Below are 17,835 nucleotides of genomic sequence, written 5' to 3'. Positions count from 1 at the left end.
GATTTCTATGAGCTGCAGTATAGCTACAATCTTGAAATTATTTGGCAACATATTACAATACCCTATAGGGTCTATAGACAGAATGGAAGATACATTTGCGGTTGCATTTTAAAAGCATTTAGTTATACATACTGTAAGCATGTAGCTATTTGTATCCGGATGTCATATCATATACTGTATGGACAAATCTACAGAGACTTCTGTTTTGATGGGGTATGTCCACTTGTCGACTACTGTCCTGCCTAATGAAGTGGAAACTGGAGCAGAGGGATTTGGGGTACCAGACCAGACCCCTAGTGCATGCACACCCAGCTACAGTATACTAAAACACTCACTCACTAGCACGCACGCACGCACGCACGCACGCACGCACGCACGCACACACGCACGCACGCACGCACGCACGCACGCAACACAAATTACATTCTTCCATTTGGTGGCAGTCAGCCTGCAGACGCTCCTGGCAACTTCTGTTTGTTTATATTCTGCGGATTCGCTATGTCAGTGATGTTTTGTTTTGCGTGTGTGCATGTGTGTGACGTGCGTGTGCGTGTGTGCATGCGTGTGCGTGTCTTCTGTGTTTCAGAAGTCATCCTGCCTTTGGCACTACTACTCCATTCTCTTGACTGTTCCAAGGTCTTACCCTCCATGTTGCTGCACAATACATACAGTATCAAGACTGTTTTCATTTAACCGTAAAGCCCAAACCACACCAAAGGGTCGAGACTGTTTTTAAGGTCAACCACACCAATGCAACTCATTGAGTTGCAATGAGTTGCATTGGTGTGGTTGACCTTAAATCGGTTTTGTCCCAAGGAGTCCCTACCAGGTCTGGTTTGGGCTTAAATTGTACAAATTGTTAGATTAATTTCCAATATCAATTAATTCAAAAATTGTAAAAATATTAGTACTGTAGTACAAATTGCAAAATACCTTTAAATACGCATTTAGAGTTAAATTAACGCACACCCCCAGGTCCCCCACACCCCATCCCCAACAGCGGGCTCAGCACAATGTAGTTATAGCGTCCTCATACAATTTGCAGAGGCTTTGTAATAGCGCGCTCTCTCTCTCTCTTTCTCTCTTTCTCGCCCCTTGCTGTCAGACTTTCTGAAATCAGGACAGCCATTAACTCGAGGGTTCTCAAGGTTTTCTGGTGTCTGAGCAGCAGACGATTCACCTTGAATAGGCACCCGGCCTGTTGAGGTGCCTTCGGAAATGAGTGCGGCAGTGATTGTTAGACATACAGTATGTCTGCCACGATGATCATTTCGAGAAATCAGGCCTTGACATCGACTTGAGTGATGGTTCAGATTATACAGTGAATATATATGGACTCCAATAATAATAACTGCGGTCATATCCTTGGCGTTCATTTATTGAGGTTGAGTTCTTCAACAGGAAGCCAGAAAGGTAGTGTTCTAGGATTGCTTGCCAGGCGTTATTATGTCATATATGGCAGTGGTTTTCAACCCTTTTCATATCAAGACCCATTATGTATTCTGCATTTTTAGCCTCTCAGACTCAAAACTAAAGAATATGTACACATTTCCATGCTGTATTGATGATGAGAGATGAGAGATAACAGGCAAACATTGATCAAAATAACAATTCTTCTACATTCTCCAATTGTGTAGACTTCTTGGAAATGCAGATGTTAAACAATAATTTGAGTATTGAGAGTGCACTCAAGAGTTAAAGATCTATAAGGGTCCATTTGGTTACCAACTCTCCATCATTTAGCAGGGGACCACCTGGAACCCCCTCAAGGACCAATGGTGGTCCCCGGACCACTGGTTGAGAACCACTGATATAGGGGAAACACTGTCACTCGTCAATATCATTGAGTTTAATATATTCTTTCAGAATTCTGAATATTCATCGAATTATATATATTTTTATATTGGCACGTTTTCTGCAAACTGTGCCAACCTATCTCCATATTTTGTTCATAGGAGTAAGCGAGCCAGAGAGGTGATGATGATGGTGTATTATTTTCCCTTAAACAGTTTACATAGTTTCAATATCGCAATATAATTTTATTTTTATTCCACCCATTCAAATAATGAATTGGTAAAAAAGTGGCATACATAGACTAGAGTCTATACAGAGAACTAATTAAGGCTTTACATCCAGCCTCCATTTGATAGGCGGCATATCGAATTGAGGTTCTATGATGAACAGCTCAGCGAGTGGTTAATCCTACGCTATCCTCAAAAGGCTGAAGTCCTTTCATTACCTAGACGGTTGGGATTGAACCAAAGATGGTGGAAAGGCTGTGGTTGATGAACCTCCTCTTTTCATGTTGTTGTGTGCACAAGGTTACGCTTAGGTTTCATGTTCCAAAATAGGAGTTCTGAATCAAGTTAGGACTATTCAAGATACAGTTGGAGGCCATCGATATTGTCCTTTTTCTTTTTGCTGAGGTTTGCGTGATCTGCGCAAAAGGACAGTTAACGCATTTTGGGCGGGAACCCCTTTTGGTGTTTTAAACATTATGTTATAATTTAGCTATTGAAAAATAGCAGATCTACAAGCTCATAGCGCGCCACCGAGTGGCGCGCTACGAGCTTGTAGGTCTGCTATTTTTGAAAAATCGTGAAAATATTTATTTCAGAAAACTCGAGGATTTAGAAGGATTTTTTTAAATTTTGAGGTCAGGCCTAAATGGGTCTAATGATAAGGGACAATATCGGTGGCACCCAACTGTAGAGGGTTTAAGTGGTTATGCGGGAACGCCTACTGAGTGACAAAAAACTACCCTATTGGCCTGACTATTTTTTTCCAATGGAAATATCCTAAAAAACGGGGTTCTATTATAATCGGGGACTAGACTATTTGACATTCAAGTTCTTTTTCCACAAAAGAGTATAGAAAATGGGGGTCGTCTTATAATCAGAGTCGTCTATATTCGGCACAATACGGTACTTTCAGCCCCTTGACAGCCCATACATCCAAACAGAAAAGTCAGATTGCATTAAACGACGTTAAATACAATCAGGTACAAGCAGCGAAATGTTGGTTTGACAAGACTTTGCGACACTATCCATGCAATATACACAAGGTAACAATGAGAATAGTACTGGATTTAAAAGTAAACATGTGAGATAAAAACAAGTATAGTTGTTGCAGATCAATACAGCTTATTAATGCAGCATTTAATATAAAAAAAACATGGCTATCATGTATTTGAAAATGACAGAACAGTCTTGGAATCATCTATTACTCTACTACAGTATGTACTTACTGTATGTATAATTACCTTAAAAAAGGAGACAATCTGCAAGCTTACAACACGTCACATCGAGATGCATTGCAAGCTTGTAGATATGCTATATTTAACACATTTCCAATATTTCCAATTATATATTTTTTATATTTTTTTATTCATTTTCACCTACCTGTAAATGCACAAAACTGGGACAACTGGGTTAAAGTGGTTGTGGTTAACAATTTAAGATTGTTGAATTCTAAATGTTAATCTAGGCATTGGTTGAGAACATACAGTACAGATTATGCAGAGTTGACGGTGTAGACTTTAAGGAAGGTTATTCCAAACAGCATGGTTCAAAAAGAAAAACATTCAGGTTAACATTTATGTGGAAACAAGACACTTTAATAATAGTAGTAATCTATAAGTTTGATATCTGAGTCCCAGTCCCCAGAAATACACATTATGGGTCATTACGCTGTATGGAGACTTTCTAGTGTTTCTCTTTTGATCAGTTTTACTGTGAAAATAAATGGAGAAGTTTCAATTTACACATTACCAGTAACTCAAAAGAGCTTGTACTCAATTTTGTTTGCCCACAGGAGAGTGATTTTTCATGTTGTCTTTGAAAGCTCAAGAACCTGACTCAATTGCGTTCTGTGTAAGTGAGCCACAAACTCAGTTCTGTGCCTGTGTTAGGGTTAGAGATGAGATGAATTACGATCCGAAAGAAGTGGACCTGATTTAAAATATAACTTATTAAAGGGAAATACACACGTATAATATACCATATATGATATCAAGGTATCATTGTCAATTATCACCATTTCAGCTTTGACACTGTCAGACATATTTTATTTTAATTATCTATTTTTCTATACTTTTTTCTGAAAAAATTAGAGATTCACAAAAGAAGGGGGAAATAATCTAGAATGTATGTATTCCCAAAATTCTGAATAGCTTGACAAATTGATTGATTGATTGATTGATTGAGGCAAATTCACCAAAGAATGAAAGAATAATGTCCAAGGACAGACTATGCTACTGCGTAGACACTAACTGCAGTACACTAGACACTACACTAGGTCATCCTTTGAGGCAGGTCAGGCTTAATTAAATCCATTGATGACCTGGAGTGGTCGTTTCACCTGCTGGGATGTACTGTAATCTTAACAACAACAACAACTTATCACCTCTCTTAGTGATAATATTGTTCATACATGTGTTCACTATGCAAAGACCAAACTGAGAGGCCATCCCATGTGGTGTTGTTTTTCCCTGCCTTTGTTTGACACAAAGAGATATAGACGGATCATTAATTCTCTGCACTTGTCTTTTCTCCATCTTAATAGTTTCTCATGCGCACAGCTCATTTCCATATTTCATTGATGTAGCTAGCATGTTAAGTTAGTTTTTTGGTTGGGGGAGATGGAAGTGAATAATTCTGTTTTTATTAGATCTCAACTTCTCAAGCTTTTAGTAGTCTTGTACTGTAGAGGCCTGGGCCTTTTCAGTGTGTACAGAGCTGAATGTTTTCTGCTGAAAGATTTTATTCTTTATTTAGTTTCTTTTTGTTTTGGGTGTGGGGCTGGGGGTGATTACGATGGTAGTTATAGAAAGTATTTTTGGGGGGGCATTTTTAATGACCTCTGCTGTGCTTTTATGTTCCCCTTTTGAAATGGGTTTTCTCAAATGTCCCCCACTGATCAATAGCCTTTTGTACAAGAAAACCCATTTTCTACGAGGCTTGGTGAGTTGTCTACCACAGTCTGCTTCAAAAGGTGTGTGGAATAAATGTACTGAGATACAGACCCCCGTTACCTTGTATGCCCTAAATTCAGCATTCGTCTTGTCTGATGCAAGGAGGCTACGATTAATTATATTAACTCAGGGGTAATGCTAATATGGGTTATTTATTTGGGTAATTTCCGCTTGGGTTTCTGCTGGCAGATAACTGTCTAATTTATGGCTGTTGATAGTAAAATCGAATAGTTTGATAAATGCTGTAGTGTCCAGTGTTCGTTTCTTGGGAATTTAATCACAGGAATAAAAACATGAAATTAAGAGTAATTCAATGATTTCCATGACAAATTTAAAAGAAAAAAGCTGAATCTACTATATTACTTAAAAATATATCCTAACATGTACAGTATTAAACTACAGTATTTACAGTTAAACACTGTCATTATTTAAGAAATGATACGACTATCTACTATGTTTGAAAAATGATACCTGGCACAACAACAGACAATTATGTAATTGTATTATGGTATATCTCTCTAATTATATTTAAATTATGTAACAAATTACCGGAATATCATATAATAATAGTATTGTTTAGGACATGTGAGGTTGTCAAGTCAATTTCTATATATATATATATATATATATATATACTCCTTGCAATAATGGACTGAAATAAAATAAAATGCAATACACAATACAGTACACTTAGCACACTGTGTCACATAATGTACATTATTATAAAAAATAATGTTTATTTACCGATTATATCGTTGTCGGGCAGAAACCCATTTAGACCAAACGCCGATTTAAAAAAAAAAAAAAAGAAAAAAAAAAAAAACTGTTTTCTGCAAAAGCCTATTTCTATGTCAGTGGTGCTCAACCGTTTTCATGTCAAAGACCCCCAGAATTATCTGTATTTGACTGCAGATTGACTGCAGATTTGAGTTAAAAACATTCGCTCTTAAAGAATATATATTCAAAGATTTGCGCCACATTTTCACGATTTTTCAAAAATAGCAGATCTCCAAGCTTGTAGATCTGCTATTTTTCAATATAGCATAATGCTTAAAACACCAAAAGGGGATCCCGTTTTGAATGGGTTAACTCCATATAACCTTTTGTGTGCGTTTCAACCAGTGGTCTGGGGACCACCGGTGCAGAGCTGGTAACCAAATGGACCCTTATACAGTTGGAGGCCATCGATATTGTCCTTTTCTTTTTGCTGAGGTTTGCGTGATCTGCGCAAAAGGACAGTTAACCCATTTTGGGCGGGAACCCCTTTTGGTGTTTTAAACATTATGTTATAATTTAGCTATTGAAAAATAGCAGATCTACAAGCTCATAGCGCGCCACCGAGTGGCGCGCTACGAGCTTGTAGGTCTGCTATTTTTGAAAAATCGTGAGAATATTTATTTCAGAAAACTGGAGGATTTAGAAGGATTTTTTTAAATTTTGAGGTCGGGCCTAAATGGGTCAAATGATAAGGGACAATATCGGTGGCACCCAACTGTAGATCTTTAACTATCAAGAGTTACATTTGAATAATTGTTATTCTGATCAATGTGTGCCTGTTATCTCTCCTATGGTACCAAAATCAATACAGCAGGGAAAATATTATCCAAAGATAACAAAATATTCTAAGTTTTGGTCTGAGAGGCTGAATCTCATCAAAAGTTGCTCCATGGCTCAAATGCTGAATAAATAATGGGCATTGACATGAAAAAGGTTGAAAACCACTGCCCTACGTGATCATATTACAGCGTCACACTAACATATAGAAAATAGCACATCTACCAGCTCGAAACAACATTTTTTAATGTGCTGTATGTTGTCGACCTACATTGGTTTAGAAAAAGTATAGGACATTACTCCAATTTTTTTTTTTAAACCTCTTTGTATTATAAAGGCGAATCAACAGGGGGGAGAATAATTATTTGGCTGTGTATTAAATTATTGATTGGCCACCAATTTTATTTCATGATAATTAGGTAGAAATAATAATATAATAATAATTTGCTAGGAAGTCTAACAAAGAACAAGAGGCAAAATGTAACAATGAACACGCAATACCAATTCAACACCACACGATGTTGTGCTGTTGGACAGCCCATGCTCACTGGACCCTCTACACAAACCCTGTAATTACATTGCATAATGTCAAGATGCTGTGGTTAAAATAGCATTTTGCCTTGCAGCCCAAAACACATTCATTGTCAGAAAAGGGGAAAGGTACAAATACAGAAAACAACCGTTCAAAATTAATTTGTCACACACCCACACACTCACATACTTGCATACAGATTTAGTTCACAGTAATATAAATAGTTCACATCTTCTCTACCCGGAATCATATTGCTCTCTCCCTGAAGTACGTGCTCTAAAAAATCTTCTGGCCTTGCAAGATAAATAAAGGAATGTCTTCTTTCTTAAGCTGAATTTATTTACTCCATTTGGTGAGGTTGTTGTTTAAAAAAAAGAAGATCAACAAGCTAAAAAGTGCTGCATTTACACGTGTTGTTTGCTTGCAGATCTGTTCCTTTTTGGAGAGCAACACCGTCATACATACATTTTTTTTTAAGTTAAAGCACTATTTTCTGATGTATGCATTGCTATAGAGTATTTGTTCAGTAACAAGAGTCTCCCCTTCTCTCCAGCTCTTCAATAAACAGAAAATATGTTTTTCAGATGGGTTGCAATTTTTCAGCCAATCAGAAGAGTACCCATTTATCAGCTTAATTTTTATAGTGTTCCAGTTCCAATTTTGTCTGCCGATTACTTTGTGTCAACACTTCCAATTTCACTTGTTTAATCTGTAGCCTGTCCTGTCTGAGTTCTCAATCCTGATTGGATAAAATTGGTATCCCGACCAAATGCATAATAGAGCTTGAGACAAGTTGAGAGGCATGGAGACTCCTGTTACTGAACAAACACTATTGAGTATTATCAGACTAAACACTTTTTTAACACTTGTAATGTGTAGTAGCACTGAATCTCGCTCTTGCATGATGGTTGGTGTTGGTGATGTCTATAAAGGTGCACTTGTTGTGCACCTTTACATTCAGAATGTGTCAACAAGGCTACACACAGTAGTGCGTGTGTGTGTGTGTGTGTGTGTGTGTGTGTGTGTGTGTGAGTGTGTGTGTGCACGCGCGCACGTGCGATTTTAGAGATACAGTATGTATCTGTATACATTATACCTGTATAAAAACATATTGATGTTTTTTCTATTTCAGATTCAGATTTTTTACCTGATTGCATTTTGAGCGCAAATAGATAGAGAAATCCTATATCCTAATGAATTCCTTGTATATGTCTATATATGCACATACAGTACACTCTCTGTGGCCTGTATTTATTTTAATGTGCGGTAGTACTGCTGTGTTGTACATGAGCAGGTTTAACTCAATGAGTTGCATTGGTGTGGTTGACCTTAAAAAACGTCTCGTCCCGACCCGACCCTTTGGTACGTGGTTTGAGCACAGGAATGTTGGTTATACTGCGATCTTCTTTTTGTGTCTGGAATAAATCTTTATGCATCTTAAAGCAAAAACTTAAGGAATCTTGTATTGTAGCCTACCTACACATACATAACACATAGCCCACATACACAAAGATCATTTTCTTTCATTTTTCCACCTTTGTTTTTTACATTTTATGATAACAAATCTACCGTCATACTGTTGTTTGATTTATTGATTTATTTTGTGTAGTTTTCTTTCTTTTCAAAATATTTTTTATTCAATCTTTTTAAACAGAGCAAGCATAAATGGCATTAGGTCATAGGAAGAATTATCACGAGAATCAAGTAAGAGTATAGCCTTCAGTAGTGCAATCAGTTATATAAGAAACATTAGTCAGTTCACTCTCAAGTGTTGGTGACACAAGAAATATAAAAATATAACAAAAAAAACCTCCGCTATCACAGAATTACCGTAGTTTTTAAATATTTAATGTGATTTATCTAAGTAGTATCTTTTTTATTTTTTTTACAATATAACACCACAAGAATACGATTATTTTGAGAGTATTCTGGTGCAAAATGGAGCATTTGCATTAGCAAATTTGTTGTGGACAAAGGTGTTTTTAGTGCCCGTTCGTGTTCATTTCATGTCAGAGTATACCGTCATTGATGAGGTTCCTTTTGTGTGATTCTTAATACAAAGAATCTACGCTTGAATCTGGACCTTTCTTTTTCAAGGGTTTTTCGATTTGAACCTCACATTTTGATTTCATGATTTATTTTCCCCACCACGGTGTAAAATTTAAAATGGCGGCTTAACACAATGACTGTGGAGTACAAAACCCCAAAATGGCTCCAAGTTAAGTAACCAAAGGCCTGCTCGATATCCTCCCTGACCAATCGGAGTTCATGCATCTGTGCCTCACGGCACAGATTCAGAAGCGCGCATTGATTGGCTACTGGAAACGGGGTCTACGCACACCATTGGCTCACACCGTCACAGAGCTGTTTGACGGCAGTGTGGGGTTACTAGGGCGAACAGCAGAGTTCGTTTACCTCGTGCCACCCGCTGAGCATTTCAGAATTTCAACCAATCGCGCCGACCCAGCGTGAGGTGTTATTGTTGTAAAATGCTCAGGGCTTGTGGTAAACAACTCATGTACTGTGTTTTGAGCGCAGTGTGCAGTCCTTGATACAGTCCCTCCGTTATGGAGTATGCCAACACCTGTGAGAATTGCATCCAGATACACTGTACCCCCTGCAAAACAAATCATGGCGCTATTATATTCCCCTTGAGGTGTGTGTGTGTGTGTGTGTGTGTGTGTGTGTGTGTGTGTGTGTGTGTGTGTGTGTGTGTGTGTGTGTGTGTGTGTGTGTGTGTGTGTGTGTGTGTGTGTGTGTGTGTGTGTGTGTGTGTGTGTGTGTGTGTGTGTGTGTGTGTGTGTGTGTGTGTGTGTGTGTGTGTGTGTGTGTGTGTGTGTGTGTGTGTGTCGCAAAAGGTGACGGTCCTCAACCCCTTTAGGCTTTTCCTTTAGAAGTATTGAGACGTTTTGGTGTTCCAGAAGCGCTGTAGTCCTATTGAAAGTGGCTGTGCCTCACCACGCTCCAGCCCGGAGTAGAGAATGGGGACGCCATGTGCGGTTTCATGGTCCCTCGTAGTGATGAGTTTTTCTAGGGTGCACACACTGATCCGCCCCCAAGATGGCATAATTAGCTTTATCCATCAGCCATTCAGGTGTGTCCACATGGCTCCGAGGGAGGGCGGCCATTGTTTTGCTGACAACCGGAGTTCTCTTTCTCTCCCTCCAGTCTCGCTTTCCCCTTTATCCTCAATTCACAGTCTCGGGGGTAAATGGATGGCATGCGATGCGGCAGATTGGAGGTGAGAGCCATATCGGTTGCCGGAGACTCGCTAATGCAAACTCCAAACTGCTATGTATTCACCATTCACAGTCAGCGCCCACACAGTAATCAGATAGCTAGCCAACTGACAACTAGCAGTGGAGCGGAATGCAGGCGAGCGCGGAGGGATGGAGGGCAAATCTAATGGCCAGCCATTGTTTGTGTTGCTTCCATGAGCATAGACCCTCTCTGTCTATGTCTCTCTCTCTCCCTATCTTTCTCTCGGTCAATGCATTATTGTGACTCTGTGAGACACTTTATAGTAAGAGCCTAGTTGTTGTTGTTGTTTCTTCCCCCTGACATTATGATAACTCTGAGGTTGAGAGAAAAAAATAAAACATTTCTAAAAGCGGCACCGTATTTGTAAAACCTCTTAATACTGTATAATTTCATCTGCTCGATTAATTCAGCGCTGAGCTTCCAGTGCCAGTCAGTGCAGGAGAATGAAATGAGCTAAATGAAAGCCAAATAGAGGGCCGGGTGTCATCTCAGGTTAATTAAATCCCTGCCTTGAATCTGGCTCGAACATACCACTTTCAGGATGATATGGGAAAAAACAACAACCCTACGCTGCGGCATGGCTGCCAGGGGTTGATCTTGTCTATTCTGATCAGTGCCCCACATTAAATTACTAACCAGATATGTGGGGGACACACATTTTTAAGCCCTATTCTATATTTTTTCAGATGACGGTGTCATGACGGTAGTGAAAATTCTATCTATTGTACTGTACTATTGTATTGTAAGCTTGTAACAAAAACTAAATTCATTAGATTGGAACATTTTCATTTCCTGAAAGTAACTGTTTTGGGCTGCGGCAACACAGCTCGGTGCCCCATGTCTGTTTTAAGCGACTTGACGATGTCAGCATGCAGGCTCAGCGTTCCACACTGAAGCTCCAAGGTCGTGCCGTAGCCATACCACTGCTGATATAGCAGGGACGATTGTTTCTGCCCGAACCTGTCGTCCCAACTCCTCCCAGGATGTGGTCGTGTGTGTGTGTGCCTCGTCACACAAACACACATTTTTTCGTTCTATTCTAGGGCCTCTTTTATTTCTTATGCAGCCAGCCAGATGGTGGCGGTGGCATGTAAGCTCTCGTAGTACTAGTAGTGTATGATTCCACGTTACTGGTATCTGGGCATTATTGAAAACTTGTAAGAGAGTGGCACTGGCTCTAAGATAACAAGCTTTCAATATATCTGGGTAAAACCGAGACAATCCCGTTTGGAACCAAGTAGAAGTCAAGCTGTCAAGAACAAATATTGTTGAAAGTCTCTTTTAATGGAGCTGAAATTGAGTCTCAGAAGTGTCTCATCTTTAGGAGTAATATTGGAACATTCTCCTTTGAATCTGTTGCTGCTAAAATATTACCTATGTGTGCCACCAAACTCAAGTTTCTGTTTTGCAAGAACAGGGCTTTTTGATGTTTCTGTTCAGAAACTTCTCGTGTCATCAGTTTTGAGAACAGTATGGGTGTTCTGGTTGGTACAGTGGTTTGACAGGTAAACTTAGGAACAAAGTGCAGGCGATGCAACATAATATCTTTGGTATAATTTGTTCAATTTAATGTACCCCCTGAAACACATTTTGGAAGTGATGAATTCAGAAAGGTACAGTAGGACTACTGCCAGTGCAGCAGAGTGCGACAACAGACGCTGCGTCATATGTATTATGTACGATAACATAAAGGTACTGTACTTGTTCTCAGATAACAATGGTCCATACTCAGCATAACTATCACACCAGAGCCAGTGTGTGCTCGTGTAAAGCCTCTCAAGTGAAACTGGATAACGGTTTTATAATGAAATCAGCAATGACATTGTAACTTTAGCTGAGTTTGAGTTTTGATTTATTATTTAATTTTATTAAATTGCAGTTTTTGGATTTCAATTGCAGTTTTTGGATTTCAGGACTGTGTTTCGTTATGTTATGTGCGTGTGCGTGCGTGTGCGTGCGTGTGTCTGTGTGTGTGCGCGCGTGTGTGTGTGTGGTTGTCCGTCCATGTTCTTTGGACTTTTGTCTGATTGTCCATAGATAAGATAATTACTCAGTCTGTGTTTTGTGGCCCAAGTACAACATTTACTCAAGTTTAAGGAAAGCAATAATACACAAGCAGCTGTGACATCATGGCTATCGTTGTTGTGTTGGCATGACTCAAAGTGGCATGTATCATTTTGCGTATAATTACATATCTTTCTAACCGAGATCCAGTGTAGGGTAGGGGAACTTCATAGTGTTCCAAAAGGCGAGTTCCTTTTTGATTAAAGTGAATATGTCATCCTCTACATACTGTAGTCGTATGGCTACTTTCAGTATCCTACAGCTGTTGTTTTCATGTGCTGTAGCTTGCTATTACCATCCTGCTACTGGTGCTCAGTTTTTAGTGACACATTTCTCAATAGGCAATTAACAGAACTGTACTGTTCACAGCACTGCTCCGAGGGCTTCAGAACGGACTGGCTGGCCTCCTGCTGCTTCTCACTCTTAGCGTCCCCTCATGGTGCCTCATTAAGGCACAGAGAGAAACAAGCGCCTCCGACCCAACGCTACCGTAGGGCTCGGTCCAACAACACACTACGGCACCGCATTAAAGAACGCCATGTGGGCACTGTGGCCTTCGACAGAAACACTGCTTTGATTGCTCCCAGCATTATTTTCTCACATTTTGTTTTGTTCCTGTCTCTCTTGCTATATGTACTGTATTTCCCTTTTGCTTTTCAGCGAGGAAAAGACAATGGGAACTACTTTTCTAAGAGAAAGAGACACAGAGTGCAATGGGTTTTGGGATTTGGGGAGAAGCAGTTGTTTTTTTGTTTTCCTACTGAGTGACGTTTGAAGGTCAATTTGCGCCCTGGCCAGGACAGCAGCAAGAAACCAAAACGAAAGCTGTTGAATTATGAATAACGCCATGACACAGTCTGTCTCTGTTTTCAGCCCACATCGGTTATCAATCTTGTGGCATTCCCTTGGTTGAATTTTCTGGTGCTGAATTATACATTGGCACAAGTCAAATGCAATAGGCTGGAGAATTTACAAGTTCTACAGAATATATAATACACACACACACACACACACACACACACACACACACACACACACACACACACACACACACACACACACACACACACACAGACCTATTTTGGTTGTTGGCTGTTGAACTGTTTGACAGATGTTCATTATTGTTTCCTCTCTGACATACACAAATACTATTGTTATGATAAAAAAAAACATTGAGCAATGTTGTGTTCTCTGTAAATTTGCACATTTTTCTGCCATTTGTTTTTCCATGTTGTTCCTTGTCACATTGCTACTGTACATACTGTACAGAAGAACAGAAGGATGTGAGTGTGTGTGTGTGAGAGAGAGAGAGAGAAAGAGAGAGAGAGAGAGAGAGAGAGAGAGAATAGAATTCCACATTCTAAAACAAAATATGGCTTTGTCTTTCTTTCTTTCTTTTTTGTTTGTTGTTGTTTTCTTCCTCTACAGAGATGTTGAAGGAGCTCAACCTGCAGCGCAGAGCGAAAGACTTTACAGACCTGAAAATTATTGTTGAAGGAAAAGAGTTTGAAGTGCACCAAAATGTTCTAGCTTCCTGCAGCTTGTATTTCAAGGACCTGGTGAAAAGGTTTGCCTTCTCAACTCTTCTCCTCCCACCAGCTGTTGATCCAATCTGTGGAGCATTTGTGTCGCTTCTCTTTCTTCTCTTTTCTTATTCCTTTGTTTTGTTTTTTTCCCCCTTTCCTTTATTTTATTTTATTTTATTTCCCTCCTCCCACCCTTCTCTCTCTTGCAGGTATGTGAAGACTTTTTTGGTTCCTAGCAAAGGTGCCAGCAGCCATTCCTTCCTTCCTTCCTCCTGATCCCGCCTCAAATTGAATGTATCTATCACAAAACGCGCTACGAAAACATGACACAAAAAAGGTCAACTTCCTCGTCTTTATCTTTCCTCCCCATGTAGAGCGAATTAACCCGCATTTCCATTTTTCTATGAACAGTGCGCACACATTCCATGACTGGGGATTGTTTTTTATTTATATATATTTTTTTGTTAAATTTTAACTCGTAAAAATAATCCACATTCTGCACTTTTGGAGGTGATTTGACAAATGTCTCTTCTGTTCTCTTCAAGCTACTTTTTTTCCCTTTTATTTTGGTGAGAAATTAAAGCCTTTCATATGCTAATACGTAGAGTTAGTGAAAGGAAAAAGATGTAGAAGATTCAGGGGTGTAAACAAGAAACAAGAAAGTAAATGCACTTCTAAGCTAGCTTTAAAGAACAACAATCCAAGCCTTTCCCCCTAATAGACTGTTCTGCATATGACATGTTTTCTCTTCATGTGTGTGTGTGCGTGCGTGCATGTGTGCGTGTGTTTCTGTCTGTGTATGTGCATGTACTGTACAGTACAAATGTGCATGCATGTGTGTGTACACTATACAGCTTCATCATAAGTGTGTGTGTGGCAGCTAGGCAAAGTTTTTCAGGGTCACTCCGATATGTGTGGGCACGCATATCTGTCACTTTATTATATCCTTTGCTGCTGGGAAGAAGGAATAATATGAATCTCTAATGTCCCCGTCCCTGTTTCAGAGCCTCGCAGGTGTATTCAGCTTTGATTGATCTAGGAGCACCCTGACAGACAGAGAGAGAGACGGACAGAAAGACAGAATCACTAGCGGTAGCTGTACAGTGTAAGGCCCCTGAGAATTGTGACGCTTTGCCTCACAGCACCGCGGCCTCCATGGCACGATCATCAGATAGATTAGATAAGATAAGATAAACCTTTATTGATCCCCGGAGGGAAATTCAGGAAGTGCCACGTGCTACTTATCTGCTATGAACTGCAGGAGGGGCAGCCCGGGCGGAAGCCGGACAGCGTGTATCCACCGATACTCTTGATCCTACTCGGTGGGGAAAGGAATGCCCTATCAGCAAGCCACAGCGCCATGTCTAAACTGAGATGCAGTCAAACGCAATACCATCCACCACACAAAGGCTCCGGGCTTCGGGTACTTAATTTTGTAAGCACGGTCAACGTACGCATTTTGGCACAAACACGTCTTCAGCGTAACACAATACCAGAACTGAAATGCCTCTTATAGAGTCCATAGGTAAGGCACCTTAGTCTCCCGAGACAGACTGTTGACTCAAAGGGTTTGCCGATGTGTTCCCAGATTGGAGACACCTTGCACATACAATACAACATCAAATAAAACATTGATAATGTTTGTCTGGGATACACACGCAGATTAGACACACCAACGGTTGTCTAATGACAGTATGTCTAAACTAAAGCCTGTACCCGTTTGTCTTTGTGTACTTAAAGTTCCATTGAAGGAGTTCTGAACTGCGTGCATTGATTGTTAGCTGCCCGTGCCCAATAAGTACCTGAAAGACCCTTTATGTGAGTGCTGGCAATTCCTTTGACTTGTAAAATAACCTTTCTAGAACGTGCACCTGGTAAGAAAATATTCAAATAAGTTGGAGTCGTGCTAGTATTGATGATAAGGTGCACTCATCTCCATGGCATACCGTACGACTACACACATGCTCAAACGCACGCACGCTCACATGAGCGGACCATTAGAATAAAAATGAGAAATGGAAGCGTTCCATGACCTTGGCGGTTACCACAGTAGCATCCTGGGAGACTTTTGTCACCGTGGAGAGAGATGGAGACCTCATGCTGGTCAAGCTGTCCACGGGACTGTTTGGTCCCAGCGTCTTATCAGAGCTGCAGCTGCAGGTGCATTATGCATAAAGATAAGGCACCATGCTGCAGGAAGACACATGGCCCTCAGAGGAATGGGCTGAATTTCATCAAGCTCATCTCCATGCCCGCTGCTGCCTAGATTCATGAATTTTTACTTGTTTCATTTGAAAGCTTAATAGAGCAAATTCAAATTAACTGGTTAATTCATTGTAATGCTACTTGATATAATATTGTCATAACTTGGCCATTGCTTCCCGATGATTAGGCCAGAAAAATTAATTTTCTCATCGAAGATCACATTTCTGAGAATAGCTAATGAATCTGTCTCACTGACAACTGACACTGATTGTTAAGTATTAAGACATCCACATTTTGACATAATGAAGTCTTTGCGTGGTGCAAACATTAAGACCCTTTGCAATAACTGCCGTGTGTTTTCACGAGGCACCTTGGCTTCTCTTAGCACACACACCACTCAGCCAAACTCAAACAGGGAGAGGACGGCTCTGAAAGGTCAGCGTGGGAGGGAAAGGGGGAGCAATCAAGGGAGAGAGAACAAAAGGCGAGATGTAGGCAAAGCACAGAACAAGAGTCTGAGAGGAGAGTGGTTTGATTCTGGCTGGAGACGTGTGTTGCATGTCCTTCCCCCTTTCTGCCCTCAGTACGAATCTCTCTCTCTATTATCCGATCTAGAGTAGCCAATTATTTTTCACCCCTTTTTCTTCCCAGTGTAGTCGTTTTGCGCAATTACCCCTCCCAGCACATTTCAGTGTTTCATAGCGAATCAGTCCTATACCTTCTGTACCATATATATGCCATTCCCCTCTGACGAGCGTGACCCCGGCCCTTAGGAGTACATGCAGTGATGAAGGTCACCCTCCCCACCCAGCTTCCCTCCCCCTGAACACTGGCCAAAATGTGTTCGTATACTAGTGTAGCTAGACTAGACACTAAACCGGACGCACATTGGAGGATTTGAACCCCTATAGTCTTCACGGTGGTGCACTGGTACTTTACCCCATGCGCTGCGTCACCCGAGCGCCATTACCATCCGATCTAAATAAAGCGAAAACAGACTGAATATAAATGCGTCAATACAGCGAGCAGGAGAGACACTAGAGGCCATTTTGGAGCGTGCTTTCTGAGGCGCTGTGCCCAGCCAGGCAGACGGTTCACTGCCTGGGTCAGCTCAGATCAGAGGGAGCCAGGGACCTGTCTGTCACTGAGTTATGGCCTCGCAGTGCTGCTCAGGTCAGCCTTCAGTTCATGTGGAATTATGCTGATGCCACACACATGACCCCCCTTGCGCCCCCGTCCCGGGTCGTTACGAGGTCGAACGAAAGGGAGAGATGAAAGAGAGACACGTCCGGCACCCTGAAATAAAGAGTGTACCAAATGGCCCCCGTAAGGGCACATTAGTGTCCACTTGTTAGACTTTAAAGATAAAATGAACACTCTCAGTTTGGCTGTGTGTCGTCCTCGCGTGTTCTCGCTGTCTCCAGCCCTCGTGGCTCTCCGGGACGTCCACGCCGCTGCCCACACCGCATGTCAGCTCCTCATAAAGCATGAGTCGCTGTACACACACACACACACACACTTGCGTGTGTGCCTGTGTGTGTTGTGTGTGTCTGTGTGTGTGTGTGTGTGTGTGTGTGTGTGTGTGTGTGTGTGTCTGTGTCTGTGTCTGTGTGTGTGTGTGTGTGTGTGTGTGCAAGAGCGCATGCGTGCTTGTGTGGTCCCCTGCATGCCAAAGGGTCTGTGTGTGTTAAAATTACACGGGGGCCATAATTCTTGTGCGT

At 40.9% G+C, this 17,835-nt stretch overlaps 1 protein-coding gene across 2 annotated transcripts in view; it reads left to right on the top strand.

The window, feature by feature from the left end:
* The window catches only part of klhl29 (kelch like family member 29), a 350,051-nt gene that overhangs the window by 203,184 nt on the left and 129,032 nt on the right, over nt 1-17,835 (top strand). For both annotated transcript variants that reach the window (XM_079527067.1, XM_079527068.1), the window contains one exon: nt 13,812-13,950. In XM_079527067.1, the coding sequence (XP_079383193.1) occupies nt 13,812-13,950 (139 nt within the window). The remainder of the gene's footprint in view (nt 1-13,811; nt 13,951-17,835) is intronic.

Source organism: Electrona antarctica (genome assembly GCF_951216825.1).
Source record: "Electrona antarctica genome assembly, chromosome: 17".
NCBI classification, from domain to species: domain Eukaryota; kingdom Metazoa; phylum Chordata; class Actinopteri; order Myctophiformes; family Myctophidae; genus Electrona; species Electrona antarctica.
Note: the sequence above shows the minus strand (reverse complement) of the source record. Positions and strands in the feature narration are given on the sequence as shown.